The sequence below is a fragment of the Doryrhamphus excisus genome, chromosome 18 (genome assembly GCF_030265055.1).
Source record: "Doryrhamphus excisus isolate RoL2022-K1 chromosome 18, RoL_Dexc_1.0, whole genome shotgun sequence".
Taxonomy (NCBI): Eukaryota; Metazoa; Chordata; class Actinopteri; order Syngnathiformes; family Syngnathidae; genus Doryrhamphus; species Doryrhamphus excisus.
In genome coordinates this window covers 4128845-4141039 of record NC_080483.1, presented here as the reverse complement: position 1 = coordinate 4141039, position 12195 = coordinate 4128845, and the positions used below count along the sequence as shown (strand labels likewise).

General features: G+C 43.2%; 1 protein-coding gene and 1 long non-coding RNA gene across 3 annotated transcripts in view; one reads left to right on the top strand and one right to left on the bottom strand.

The window, feature by feature from the left end:
- Positions 1-366: 366 nt before the first annotated feature.
- LOC131106553 (uncharacterized) lies at positions 367-7294 on the top strand. The gene is made up of 3 exons (XR_009120092.1): positions 367-1708; positions 2493-2727; positions 2818-7294. It is a non-coding gene; the product is annotated as an uncharacterized LOC131106553 (long non-coding RNA).
- esyt1b (extended synaptotagmin-like protein 1b) overlaps positions 1444-12195 on the bottom strand; it is a 31620-nt gene continuing 20868 nt past the window's right edge. Inside the window, exons 32-52 of one of the 2 annotated variants that reach the window (XM_058055733.1) lie at positions 11557-11652; positions 11408-11479; positions 9920-10006; positions 9702-9848; positions 9237-9304; positions 9053-9128; positions 8901-8983; positions 8706-8817; positions 8464-8640; positions 7454-7536; positions 7306-7354; positions 7149-7238; positions 6932-7027; positions 6786-6857; positions 6616-6702; positions 6390-6536; positions 3774-3922; positions 2802-2933; positions 2597-2699; positions 2477-2526; positions 1444-1940 (exon numbers count right to left, since the gene is read on the bottom strand). In XM_058055733.1, coding sequence (XP_057911716.1) covers positions 1913-1940; positions 2477-2526; positions 2597-2699; positions 2802-2933; positions 3774-3922; positions 6390-6536; positions 6616-6702; positions 6786-6857; positions 6932-7027; positions 7149-7238; positions 7306-7354; positions 7454-7536; positions 8464-8640; positions 8706-8817; positions 8901-8983; positions 9053-9128; positions 9237-9304; positions 9702-9848; positions 9920-10006; positions 11408-11479; positions 11557-11652 — 2004 coding nt within the window. In that variant the 3' untranslated portion in view covers positions 1444-1912. Of the gene's footprint in view, positions 1941-2476; positions 2700-2801; positions 2934-3773; positions 3923-6389; positions 6537-6615; positions 6703-6785; positions 6858-6931; positions 7028-7148; positions 7239-7305; positions 7355-7453; positions 7537-8463; positions 8641-8705; positions 8818-8900; positions 8984-9052; positions 9129-9236; positions 9305-9701; positions 9849-9919; positions 10007-11407; positions 11480-11556; positions 11653-12195 lie in introns of both variants that reach the window. The other variant, XM_058055732.1, reaches the window with a different exon arrangement.

Sequence of the window (12195 nt, the reverse complement as noted above, 5' to 3'; positions counted from 1 at the left end):
AATGACACATAGCTTTTATAGTACACAATGCATGGAGGCTCAGACTTTCTCCTGGAAAGAGAATAATGTTTCATTTTTGCTGGAGTACTTTACAAACTCGATAACAGAAATTGTTATAAATAAATTGAAAATTGTACAGAAAAGACCGTGTTTTCTGCCTTCTTTCTAAGTGCCAGAACCCAAACCGGGAAAATGGGGGCTATACCACAGACTAAACATTGAAGACATTTCTCATGATTGTTTTTTTTTTTCTAAAACACCACAAAGTTACAACACTTCACTACAACACGACACTACAACAGTCTTGCCACCGTCTTGTTTATTTAAAACAACCAGTGTTATAAATCGAAAACATTTTTATGACACATACCTGTCTTTCTTGCCTACTTCTGCCATTGAAAAAAAATCCCAATGGTAAGTCATAATTATCAGTTAAAGAGTCGAAATTATGACATAAAAAGTAGAAATTGTGAAATTTAAAAAAATCATGATTACGTGTTACAAAGTCAAAATGATTGAAAGTGCTAAAGTCATAATTATGAGATAATTAATACTTATAATTTAAGTAGCGTCGCGACTGAGGCAAAAATGGCTACACCTAAGCAAGGTGAGTAACCTGTGTCTTTAGTCAATGTTCGATGTTTGCCTCATGTGCATGTATACTACTTGACCGTGAGCCGTGTGCATTAATATTGCATTAATATCTTGTTGATTTTCTTTATCATTTGCCAGCAAAACAGTAGCATGTTTAATCATCCGGTAATGTAACTCCCCTCCCCCGCTGAATACTTGGTATTACCCAACCCGCTTTCTCGCCCTAATGTTCAATATTTGCTGTATGTTTGACATGGGTGGGGACAGCAGAACTGTGGAAACATGAAAAGAACACTAAAAGGCGGACAGACAACAATCTTTCGTTGTTGGTCGACACCTACAGCTAATTATATTGTTAAGGTACGTGATGATTTGTGACTGGAGGTTGGCAAATGTCCAGTGTCCTATGAGGTGAAGCCAGGGAGTGTCAGTTTTGCTGAGTTTGCTCCTAATACATGCAAAGTCCACACAGAGATGTCCAAGCCCAAAAAGCAACACAATAAATTATTCATTCATTCATACATTTTCTACCGCTTTTTCCTCACAAGGGTCGCGGGGGTGCTGGAGCCTATCCCAGCTGTCTTAGGGCGAGAGGCGGGGTACAACCTGGACTGGTGGCCAGCCAATCACAGGTCACATATAGACAAACAACCATTCACACTCACATTCATACCTATGGACAATTTGGAGTGGCCAATTAACCTAGCATGTTTTTGGAATGTGGGAGGAAACCGGAGTACCTGGCGAAAACCCACGCATGCACGGGGAGAACATGCAAACTCCACACAGAGATGGCGAGGTGAGGGTAGAATTGAACCCTGGTCTCCTAACTGTGAGGTCCACAATAAATTAGATATGCAATATTTTTAATATCCCATCTTTCAACACTCTACTGGTGTACAATAGTACTTGCAAATATACACAAAACAAACATTAAAGCATTAAACTGATACAAAGCACAAAAATAGACATGAAAAAGCCACATCAAACACAAGCAAGCAAGGTGCTGTATCATAGAAGAAGAATTAACACTGAAGCGGCATTCAGATGTGACACAACACAATTTCAAGACCACTTTTGCCTGTTCTATTACCACATATCAAACGCTCCTCCAGTAAGTACCGAGTATCTTTTCATGACACGCTTTGTGTATATTTATATATTTTTCTTATGTTAATATATGGAGTTTTACAGCGTACGTCACAACAAGGTGTGCTGGTTGTGTGTGTGTGGCAGCGATGTCCGATTATATGGAAGTGGAAAGCAGAAGGCATTTTGTGTGAGCTGCAGCAATGGCGCCATGCCACCTTTATCTTCACTACTCCGCCTCACCTCTCAGAATGAACCTACAACAAAGAAAGAAACATTCCATTTGAATGACATATTTTATGATGGAAAAAGGCGCTATGGTGCTTTAAGAATACAGTAGAGGCCTATCCAACCCCCTTGAGCATGGTGAAAAACTGAATAATAACCCATAAATGCACCCATAAAAAGGACTAATATAGAGACATGGCCCAGGCCCCCTGGGTATTCCAAATATTTTGTATATATACCGTGGCAATCGTGAATTCTCCATGAGGAGGTCAGAGGCACTTGAGCTTAACTCTAAACACATAACTTTAGTAACTTTTTACAAAACAAGTCATGCTGGGAAGCCAGTAACCGTTCCCAGCGCCACTACAGTATGTTATATATTTTATTATTATGTATTGTATTTTTTGTGGAGTACTTGATGCGGCCCATCCTCACCCACTATGTTTGAGACCCCCGCTCAAGAGACACATTTTGCTATGATGGTAAAAAGTCAGTTTTGCACAGTAGGAGACCTCTGATGTCTGTTGATTGATTGATTGATTGATTGAAAATCTGCTGTGCTCACCACTCCGTGACTCCAGACATAAGATCGACCTCTGCCAAGTCAATCAGCGCCTGCAAGAAGATTATATTGAAGTAAAAGCAAGGATGTCACACTCCAAGTCATCATACAAGGACATATCACCTGTCCAATGAGGTCACGGCTTCTGAATGAGGCAGAGTTATTCTTCACTGAGACACTGAGCTGCTTCAACTTGACATCCTCCACAGGCAGCTGGTAGTCAAACCTATTGGAAGGTCACCAAAGATGATATGGTATGTGTTGTCTTTTACAACTACGTTAATATGTTGGTGAAATCTAAGATAAATAACCTGATTGATTCTGATACCTTTCCTTAAATTCAGGGTTGAGATCTCGTTTCTTGACAGTCGTCTTCCTCTTGGTGGCTTTGCTTTTGTCCGGCAGCAGCGACAAGGAGACATAGCTGTCCACCGCGTCCTTGCTGTCGCACAACAAACCTCTGTATGCACACAGACAGCATTTAGCCAACATTCCAGTCACCCTGTTCATTATTGTATGCTAGAAATGAGGCTTTCTGTGGAGCCTGTTGTCTTTTCATTCAAGTATCCTCACTCTTTACATCGAGCTTTACATTTTCACCTTGTCGATATCCTCAAATAGATTGATGCGGTCCGCAAGGGACAAATAAACCCCCAAATGGTGTTTAGTGTCACAGTATGATTAATAATATATGGCTTGCATATATTATGTAAACAAAAATGGTCCACCGTGTGTGGGACCGCCCCTGGTCAACTTAGGGCCAGAAATGACTATCATAGGAGGGGTGCCTCCAAGAATACGAATTAACAGAAGTAAAATGTAAAAAAGGTCTGGGTTTGGAGTCAAACCAGCACCCTATGCCTTAAAAGGCAGCAGCTGTACCATTACACCTTCTCCAACGAGCACGGTGTCAGACTGTTGGTTTCTTATTTTAACCATCTCCCACCATGGACTGACTGTGCTTATGTCTATGTCTCTATGGCAAGGTGTCTAAAGTGTGGCCCGGGGCCCATTTGCGACCTGTGGCCCACGGCACATCCTAAAAATATAATAAAAAGAACAGACAACAGTAAAAATGAAAACTCGGCAGTCATTTTACAAAACTGAAGTCAAAGTATTTAGAGCAGGGTGCCCATTACGCCAAGCTCCCGGTAGATTGCCAAGGTAGTTTGGGTGGTGTGAATGTGACTTTGTAGTCATATAACACCATTCATGTCTTCCTGGCATCATTTGCTAACATGGCTCGGGTACTAGATCTCATTGGAGGGTGCGGGTGTGTGAGCCCCAAGTATGTGCCCACCTGCAGGCATGGATGGTGATGATCAGCTTGTTGTCTTGCGAGTCATAGGAAAGCGACAACTTCACCTGCCCGTTCCCAGATCCACTTCCGGGAGCTACACAAGGCAGCGTCCCGCTACTGATCATCTCCGCCATTCTGGACTCCAGGATCTGTTAAAAATAATTCCATTAATAATAATTATAATAATACATTGTATTTGTATAGCGCTTTTCAAAATACTTAAATACACTTTACAGAAGAATGGACTTGAATAAAGCAAGTAAACAGAATAGAAGACACACCAAAATACAACATTGATTGGTTAATACACAGTTAAAACATGAGTAAAAGCGAGGCGGGGCACAGCAGTCAGATATAAAAAGTTAGACTTTAAAAACAGATTTAAAGAGGTGGGTTTTTAGTTGTTTTTTGAAGGTGGGAAGGTCAGGGCAAGCACGGAGTGAATGGGGCAAAGAGTTCCAGAGGGTGGGGGCAGCGATGGAGAAGGCTCTGTCTCCCCAGGTTCGGAGCTTGGTCTTACAGGGGAGTGCCAGGAGGTTGGAGTCTGAGGAGCGAAGGGGACGCGGGGGATTGTGTGGATGGAGCAGGTCTGTGAGATATGGGGGGGTTAGATCGTGGAGGGCTTTGTAGGTGATGAGAAGAATTTTGAAGTGAATGCGTTGGGGAACGGGAAGCCAGTGGAGGTTTTGGAGGACAGGGGTAATGTGTTCACGGGAGCGGGTGGAGGTGAGGAGGCAGGCAGCGGAGTTCTGAATATATTGTAGTTTGTTGAGGGTTTTGGAAGGTGTACCGTAGAGAATACTGTTGCAGTAGTTTATTCTGGTTGTGATGAATGCATAGATCAGGGATTCAGCGGCAGAGAATGTAAGTGATGGAGTGAGGGTGGCGCGGTCAAATTGAAGATAGAAGTTATGGGTGGGTGTTGTGATGTTTTTGGGACCGATGATGATAATATCTGTTTTGTCACTATTAAGTTTGAGAAAATTTTGTTCCATCCAAGTTTTGATATCAGGTAAGCAGTTGGTGAGGGTGGAGTAGATGTTGGAGTTGATGGAGATGGTAGAAATGTAGAATTGAATATCATCGGCGTAGCTGTGGAAATTGAGGCCATGTCGATGGATGATATTGCCAAGTGGAAGGATGTAGCATTACCGTAGTAAATCCATTACATTAAACATATATAATAAGGCTGTGGAAAATAATCAATATTAATCGATACATTGATGCACATGTGCGCAGCATGGACGTTCGCACGCAAGCAGCAGCGAGGAAGTTTCTATATTTAACCCCCCCGCAACATTTAAATGGTATGTTTGGAAACACTACATATTCTCAAAGAATGGCGGAAAGCTCAACAAAACGTCCGCCATTTGCAAAGAATGCCGCGTTAAGAAGCCATACAACGGCAGCAGGACAAACATGCAGACCCCCTTAAAAAGGGGACCCCACAACACGGACAAGTCTACCGCCGCCTCTCCGTCCCTGCAATAAGTGTGTCTCTCAAGTGTGAAACAATTTTAAATGGGTAGAAGTTGTTTTACACTTTCTGCTACTACTGTATTAGCCTACCTCCTAATGCATTCATATTAGCAGTAAATTATAATTGTATGTGTAGTGTTGGACGATGCGTGGGTCATGTGAATACAGGTACGGCCGGAGCATGTGTTCTGCGTAGCGAGGATGTGCTGTGATATGGTGCTGTTGAATATGGCCCTGGTGAATACTAAGCTAAGTATAAGCTTAAGAGCCCATGTGCTATGCTAGTGCTAATTCCATTATGGGACTGGGATGAGAGCTTGTGTGTCCCACATTTCTGTGTGGAGTTAAAGCTACAATATGTAATTTCTTGTAGTCAATGAAAGTGTGAAATACCTCATGGTCATTTCATTAGGGGTGACTATAATTTCAGTTCTGTATAAATACATTTCATGGGAGTAATGGAAAAGAGAATATAACAATGATAAGAAACAGTGGTCGAGAACATTGCAAAAGTGTATTTTGAGTTTATTGAGGTGTGCTCATAAAGTAAACTAGTATATTGTCTTTTGTTTGTTGGACAATTTGTAAGACGAAGAAAAAGTTTAGTCAGTACATGATGAGACGTGTGCAGACACACATGGTGTGCCCATGACTAACCCATGTTCCCTTGTTTGCAGGCTTTGCAACACAATAAATATGTTGCACGGGACATGAGTTGGCCCATCATTCTCTGCGGTGTTACACTGGCAGTGTATCGAATCGTCCTCAGTGCTGAGATTCACACATCTAGTATATACTATCATGTTATATGTACCATATTTTCACGACCATAAGTCACAATTATTTTCATAGTTTGGCTGGTCCTAATTGAACATGTGCTGCCTTAAGTTAAAGTGGTCGTTGGTTGCTTTTTTGGTGATACTTTGTGGCCATAATAATTCGTTGAGTTGAACTTGTGACACAGTTAGACAACACAAACTGAATGATATGCATCGTACCGGATGCTTTTTGCTACGCAATACTTTCTAACACACCCCTGCCTTGGAGACTGTTTAAGTTCTGTCTGTAAGCAATGTGCAATCAGCAACATATAGTCCGTGAAGTACATATCGGTTGGAGTCGTGTTTTCATGCCCACCTTGAGCTCAAGCCTTAGGAGGACCTTACTATCAGCCGCTGCTCCATCCAGGTGGAACCACTGATCCAGGATCAGCTGTGGTGCAGCCAGCAGCTCCTTGACCGAGACCACCAGTGAACCCATCGACTGGTCCCAGCCACTGGAAAACTGCAAGAAAACATGACAAAAATGAACATTGTAATATCACTATGAGCAGTGTTGTTATAATAATGTCGTATTGCCTTACCTTGAGCACAAGCATCTGCTGTTTTGGGTCACGCACCAGGAAGTAAAAAGATTCCCCCCACTGGGGACTGGTCGTGCGGTCACACAGCTGGAGAGAAATAGTGGAATAAACAATAACAAATAAACGGAACATTTCATGGTGTACGGTGCATCACTCTTTAAGAGTCTCACTTTGGTTTTGTAGCTCATATCTCCAAGAAGAAGATCAGCTCCTGCTTTGGGTTCCTTCCCACTCTTCTTCAGCTGGAAAAATGTCATCACTTATGAGGACCTTTTCCATTTTTTCCACTTGGGATTGTTATGCCAAGGAGACTTACAGGTAACGAATGCGCTCTATCCACATAAACAAAGAGCAAAGCAGCAGAGAGGACCACTTTGTTTTTGAAAGCCTGGAGAGACTGAAGCTGCAGTACCTGCACAGGGCATGAAGACCACACCTTTTCATCAACTTTTGATTCAATATATGACAGTTTTAAATTCAAATAAGCAACCCAAAATATCAGAACCGCCTCTCAGGATGATACAGATGCAAACCTTGTCAAGTTGGATGGCGTGTGACACAGTAGGAACCCACTCCAGGATCAAGTGAACCCGCCCTGACTTGACATCATTCAAAGTGTACCACTGCAACACAAGTAACGTGAGCCTGACACACCAATAAGAATACTACAGCACAAAAAACATGACAAACCTGGTCTATCAACTGGGATCTGACGACCTCACTCAGTTTCACGCTGAACCTGAGAAACATGAGAAACACCACTCATCGTCATTCATCTACTACTTGAATTAAGAAGTTATTGATGAGACAACAAGATAGGGGAGACGGTGACACACACCTGCCCAGGAAGTCATCAGTATCTAAATCTTTGTCAAATGCTTCAATGTGGACATCCTGGACACTGTGGTTGTTCAAAACCACCTGGAAAAATAACACAATAAAACATTAAGCAGAGAACGTTTTTCCATTATTACTGTTGCTTCCTTTAGTTTTCTTGTCTAGTGTATTTTTAGAATGCAAAATGCTAACGAGAGAGGCACGACGGTCTAGTGGTTAGCGCGCAGACCTCACAGCTAGGAGACCAGGGTTCAATTTCACCCTCGGCCATCTCTGTGTGGAGTTTGCATGTTCTCCCTGTGCATGCGTGGGTTTTCTCCGGGTACTCTGGTGTCCTCCCACATTCCAAAAACAATTGGCCACTCCATAGGTATGAATGTGAGTGTGAATGGTTGTTGTCTATATGTGCCCTGTGATTGGCCGGCGACCAGTCCAGGGTGTACCCCGCCTCTCGCCCGAAGACAGCTGGGATAGGCTCCAGCACCCCCACGACCCTCGTGAGGAAAAGCAGTAGAAAATGAATGAATGAATAAAAATGCTAACGGTTAGCATGTTAGCACCTGAAATTATAGCGCTTTTTCAGGTGCTCTTTGTGAGTTTATACTGTATATATGAAAAGAACTGTAATGGGAACATGCTAACTATTAGCATTCAAGGAGCATGGTAGCACTAAGTATCTTTGTATGTGTTATAAAAATATCTAAAATGCTAACTAGCTAACAGGATGTCAGATATGTTAACACACAAACTGTTAGCATGCCAAAACTTGACATGATAGCGCTAAGTGTTTTTGTAGGTTTATACCTATAGAAGTGGATTTAATGTAAACATGCTAACTGTTAGTATGCTAAACCAAGCATGTGGTGATCTGTGTCTATATACGTTTATAACGATGAAAATGTTGCAAATGGTAACGTGATACTACTATTCATGGTGTAGTGCATCCTGGTGGATCGTCCGACAAACGACGTTGTTGTTTATTCGGCAACAAGGTTCCCTTGGGGCGTTTACCTCATACATCTCGTTCCAGATGGGGTTGAGATTCTCCTTGATGACGTGACTCTTGAAGGCAATGCTTCCGATGCTGATCTTGACATAGGGATCACTCTTGCCTTTCACCATGCCCCCCATCAGGTTGTCCTTGGCCACCAGACTCTGGGCCTCCAGCAGGTGAATTCTCAGCAACCCCTAAACACCATGCACACATTACATTTCATGAGCTTTCAGGTACCCCCACCCCCCAACAGACAAACCTCAGTGGCAAAGTCCAGGCTGGGGGTCGAGGTGTGCTGTGGACAAACATCATCTTCTGGCTTGGAGGGTTGACCAGGTCTGGTGGACTGGGCCAGGTCATCCAAAGCAGCACTACAAAACACAAAGACAGAAAGATCAAGACACTTCTTGTGTGCTGACACCACAACCTTGTTATCCAGATATGCTCAGCTCACTCCTCGGCTGTCGTTTCCTGTGTAGGTTCCTGCAGGTCCAACTGGGGGTGCCACTCTTCTGCATCTGCTGCGTCCTCCACCACCTGAGGCACATTTCATGAAGCTTAAAAAGGTGATGAAACAAACAGGAGTGTGTGTGTGCCGTGGCTCACTGGCTGAACTGTAAGTGACCCTGCATCATCTTGTGCTCCTTCTGAGTGCTTCAGCTGGTTGGTTCCTGCAGAGAAACTGCAAAAAAGCCCACACTGGTATCAGCTCCCACCAAGAGTCACCCAGAATGAATGGATTAGTTTGCAGCCTGATTGCGAAATGCACAATGACGCATGAAGCACTCACTCATCAAATGGCAGCTGAGAAGCAGGACCACAAGGCTGTGGAGCGTCCGTCATCCTCGAGTTCAAGATCTGTCAGCAATAAATATCTCATTGAATATTCTGTGGGTGATATTACGGTATCCACCCTCGGCCATCTCTGTGTGGAGTTTGCATGTTCTCCCCGTGCATGTGTGGGTTTTCTCTGCAGCTCTGTTTTCAAAAAACATGCTAGGTTAATTGGCGACTCCAAATTGTCCATAGGTATGAATGTGAGTGTGAATGGTTGTTTGTCTGTGATTGGCTGGCAAGGGTGTACCCCGCTGGTCCAGGGTGTACCCCGCCTCTCGCCAAAAGACAGCTGGGATAGGCTCCAGCACCCCGCAACCCTCGTGAGGAAAAGCGGTAGGTAATGAATGAATGAATGAATGAATGATATTACGGTATTGACCGAGTTATTAGATACAGTATATTGTGTGTGGTGTCCCACCTTAAGTTCAGCCCTCAGTAGGATCTCACTCTCAGGCAAGGCTCCATCCAGAGGTATCCACTCATCCCGGACCAGCTGAGGTTCTGACAGAAGCTCCTTCACAGGAATTACAACAGACCCCATCGGCTGGTCCCAGGCACTGGACAGCTAAACCATAGTATCACGTGTTACACTTTGACAGTGGCTTTGGGATGTAAATGCTCCATATCACTATTCACCTTGATTACCAGCATCTCATCAGCAGGGTCATGGACCAAAAAGTAGAAGGCCTCCTTCCACTCGGGTGATCTGGAGCGATCACACACCTTCCGAAGGAGAAGGTCACACCATTGAAGCAGCATGAATTAGCGACAGTATACTAAATAGAATAATGGAAAGCTGCCTTTCAACGATTTGGTAGTGGAAGCATGGCTCTGGCTCTGTTGAAAGCTGGTCTAACATTAGTATCTACAGAAGCGTGCAGCGTTCCAAAGACTTATAACACGTCTCGGCACGCAAATAAAACTTCAGCTTTGTCATCAAAGTAGTAGACGGCCAGCTGGCAGGCCGTCAGAACGACAAAGGGATAATTAGCTTGCATGAGGCAGCACGCTCTGCTTGTTGTGTACCTACCTATCATAAAGTCCTCTGAAAATGTGATGGGAATTTAACTCTGCACAACCGATCAAAATGTTAAGACCAATTGAAAAATTGCAACATTTTGCATTGTGGATCTTATGCAGGTTCCAAGTAGAGCTTCAAAATGCAAAAAGTAGAAATGTGAGTGAGGCCAATTTTAAGCAAACAGAGACCCCTAAATGTTTCCAGGAGGTTAGTGGGAATGTTGCTCCAGGTGGTGAAGATGGCTTCACAGAGGGCAACCACTGTCCTGAACTGATGTCCATTTTTGTAACCTTCCCATCCCCAAATGTTCTCCATTGGATTTAGATCAGGGGAACACCCAGCATGGTCCAAAAGAGTGAGCTTATTCCTCAGGAAGAAGTCCTTTGTCAAGTGGGTATGGTGAACTGCAGCCTTGTCCTGTTAAAAAAGCCAGTCATGACCACACGAACGAGGGCCTTCATTCATGAGGGATGCCCCCTGCAAAAGATCCACATAGCCAGTTGCCGTTTGTCACCCCTGCACAACACGAAGCTCCATTGTTCCATTGAAGGAAAAAGCAGCCCAGGTTATACCGGCAACATCTCATCAGAGTATAAAATGTTCTCCCGTCTTTCAATGTCCCATGTTTGGTGCTCTTGTGCAAATTCCAAAGTGACTGTTTCGGTTGATGGAGATGAAGCTTTTAATAACTTCTGTGATGGTTATTGGACTGCACATTTGGGCTGAGGACCAAATGAAGTCAAGTCCCGTGTCTGGGCGGACAGCCAATGGGATCCTCTGGGTTAGGGCCTGTGACATTCCTACTGTTTCATAACCCCTGGGATGTTTGAACAAGTTTCAAATTCTAATTGCAACAAAACCTCAGCAGAAATGGCGCACTGTGAGAGACCTTACTGATGCTGCTCAACAATCCTACCATCAAGAGATTGTGATAATGTGATTACCTGACAGAAAACAACATTTTTGCCAAGATTTTTCTTTTGATCAGCTGATGAATAGCCTATTTCACTTTAATGCTTGTTTGCAATAAATTGCTGAATCAAAATATTTTTTGTCTCGCTCCCATTTCTTCTTTTTGCATTTTGTTTCTGTTTTGTTCATACCTTTGTTCTGTAGGTTGTGTTGCCAAAAACAAGTTCTGCACCAGCCTTGGGTTCCTTTCCACTTTTCTTGAACTAAAGACACAAAGATCTGGGGTTTGCTCATTTGCCAATTTATGCTTTTAGAAAACCCAAAGGAAGAAGTGACTTACCGGTAATAGATGTGCTCTGTCCACGTGAACAAAGAGCAGAGCTGCAGAGGGAATTGTCTTGTTGTCAAAGGACTGCAAAGACTGCAGCTGCATCACCTGCAGATGAGACGGACATCATAACATAAAAGGAAAGAGGACATTGACGGATCGGCGTATCGGCAAAAGATACACAAATAAATTCAAGACACTTGACTTTTATTTTTTAAGTTGAATTGAGTGTAGATGCATTTTGTAGGATTTCTGAGCATACTTGAATCTGCAGTAATTGTGTAATAGTTAAAAATAAGAATATGCACTCAAAGTTACCGTCTTTGTATTTCTGTTTATTTAGACCACACATACATGCATAATAATTGTAATGTTGGGAGTGCCCCTGAATGCACCTCGCTATGGTCTTGTGACAATGAGGAAGTGTTATATTTGGAGGAGTTGTGTGTGTGAGTTGGAGAACAATATTACAGGGGAGCTGCAGCCACTGTGGGGACGCTATTGTGCGTTTGTCTAAATGTCTAACATATTTGTCATTTCTGAAACCTTTTTGCTGCCATTTTAACACTGCTTCATGTCTTTGGTCCCTTCAGCTTTTCACATTTGAGCTCAAAGCAACCAAACCAAGACTTGTTTGGGTTGGGACGATCT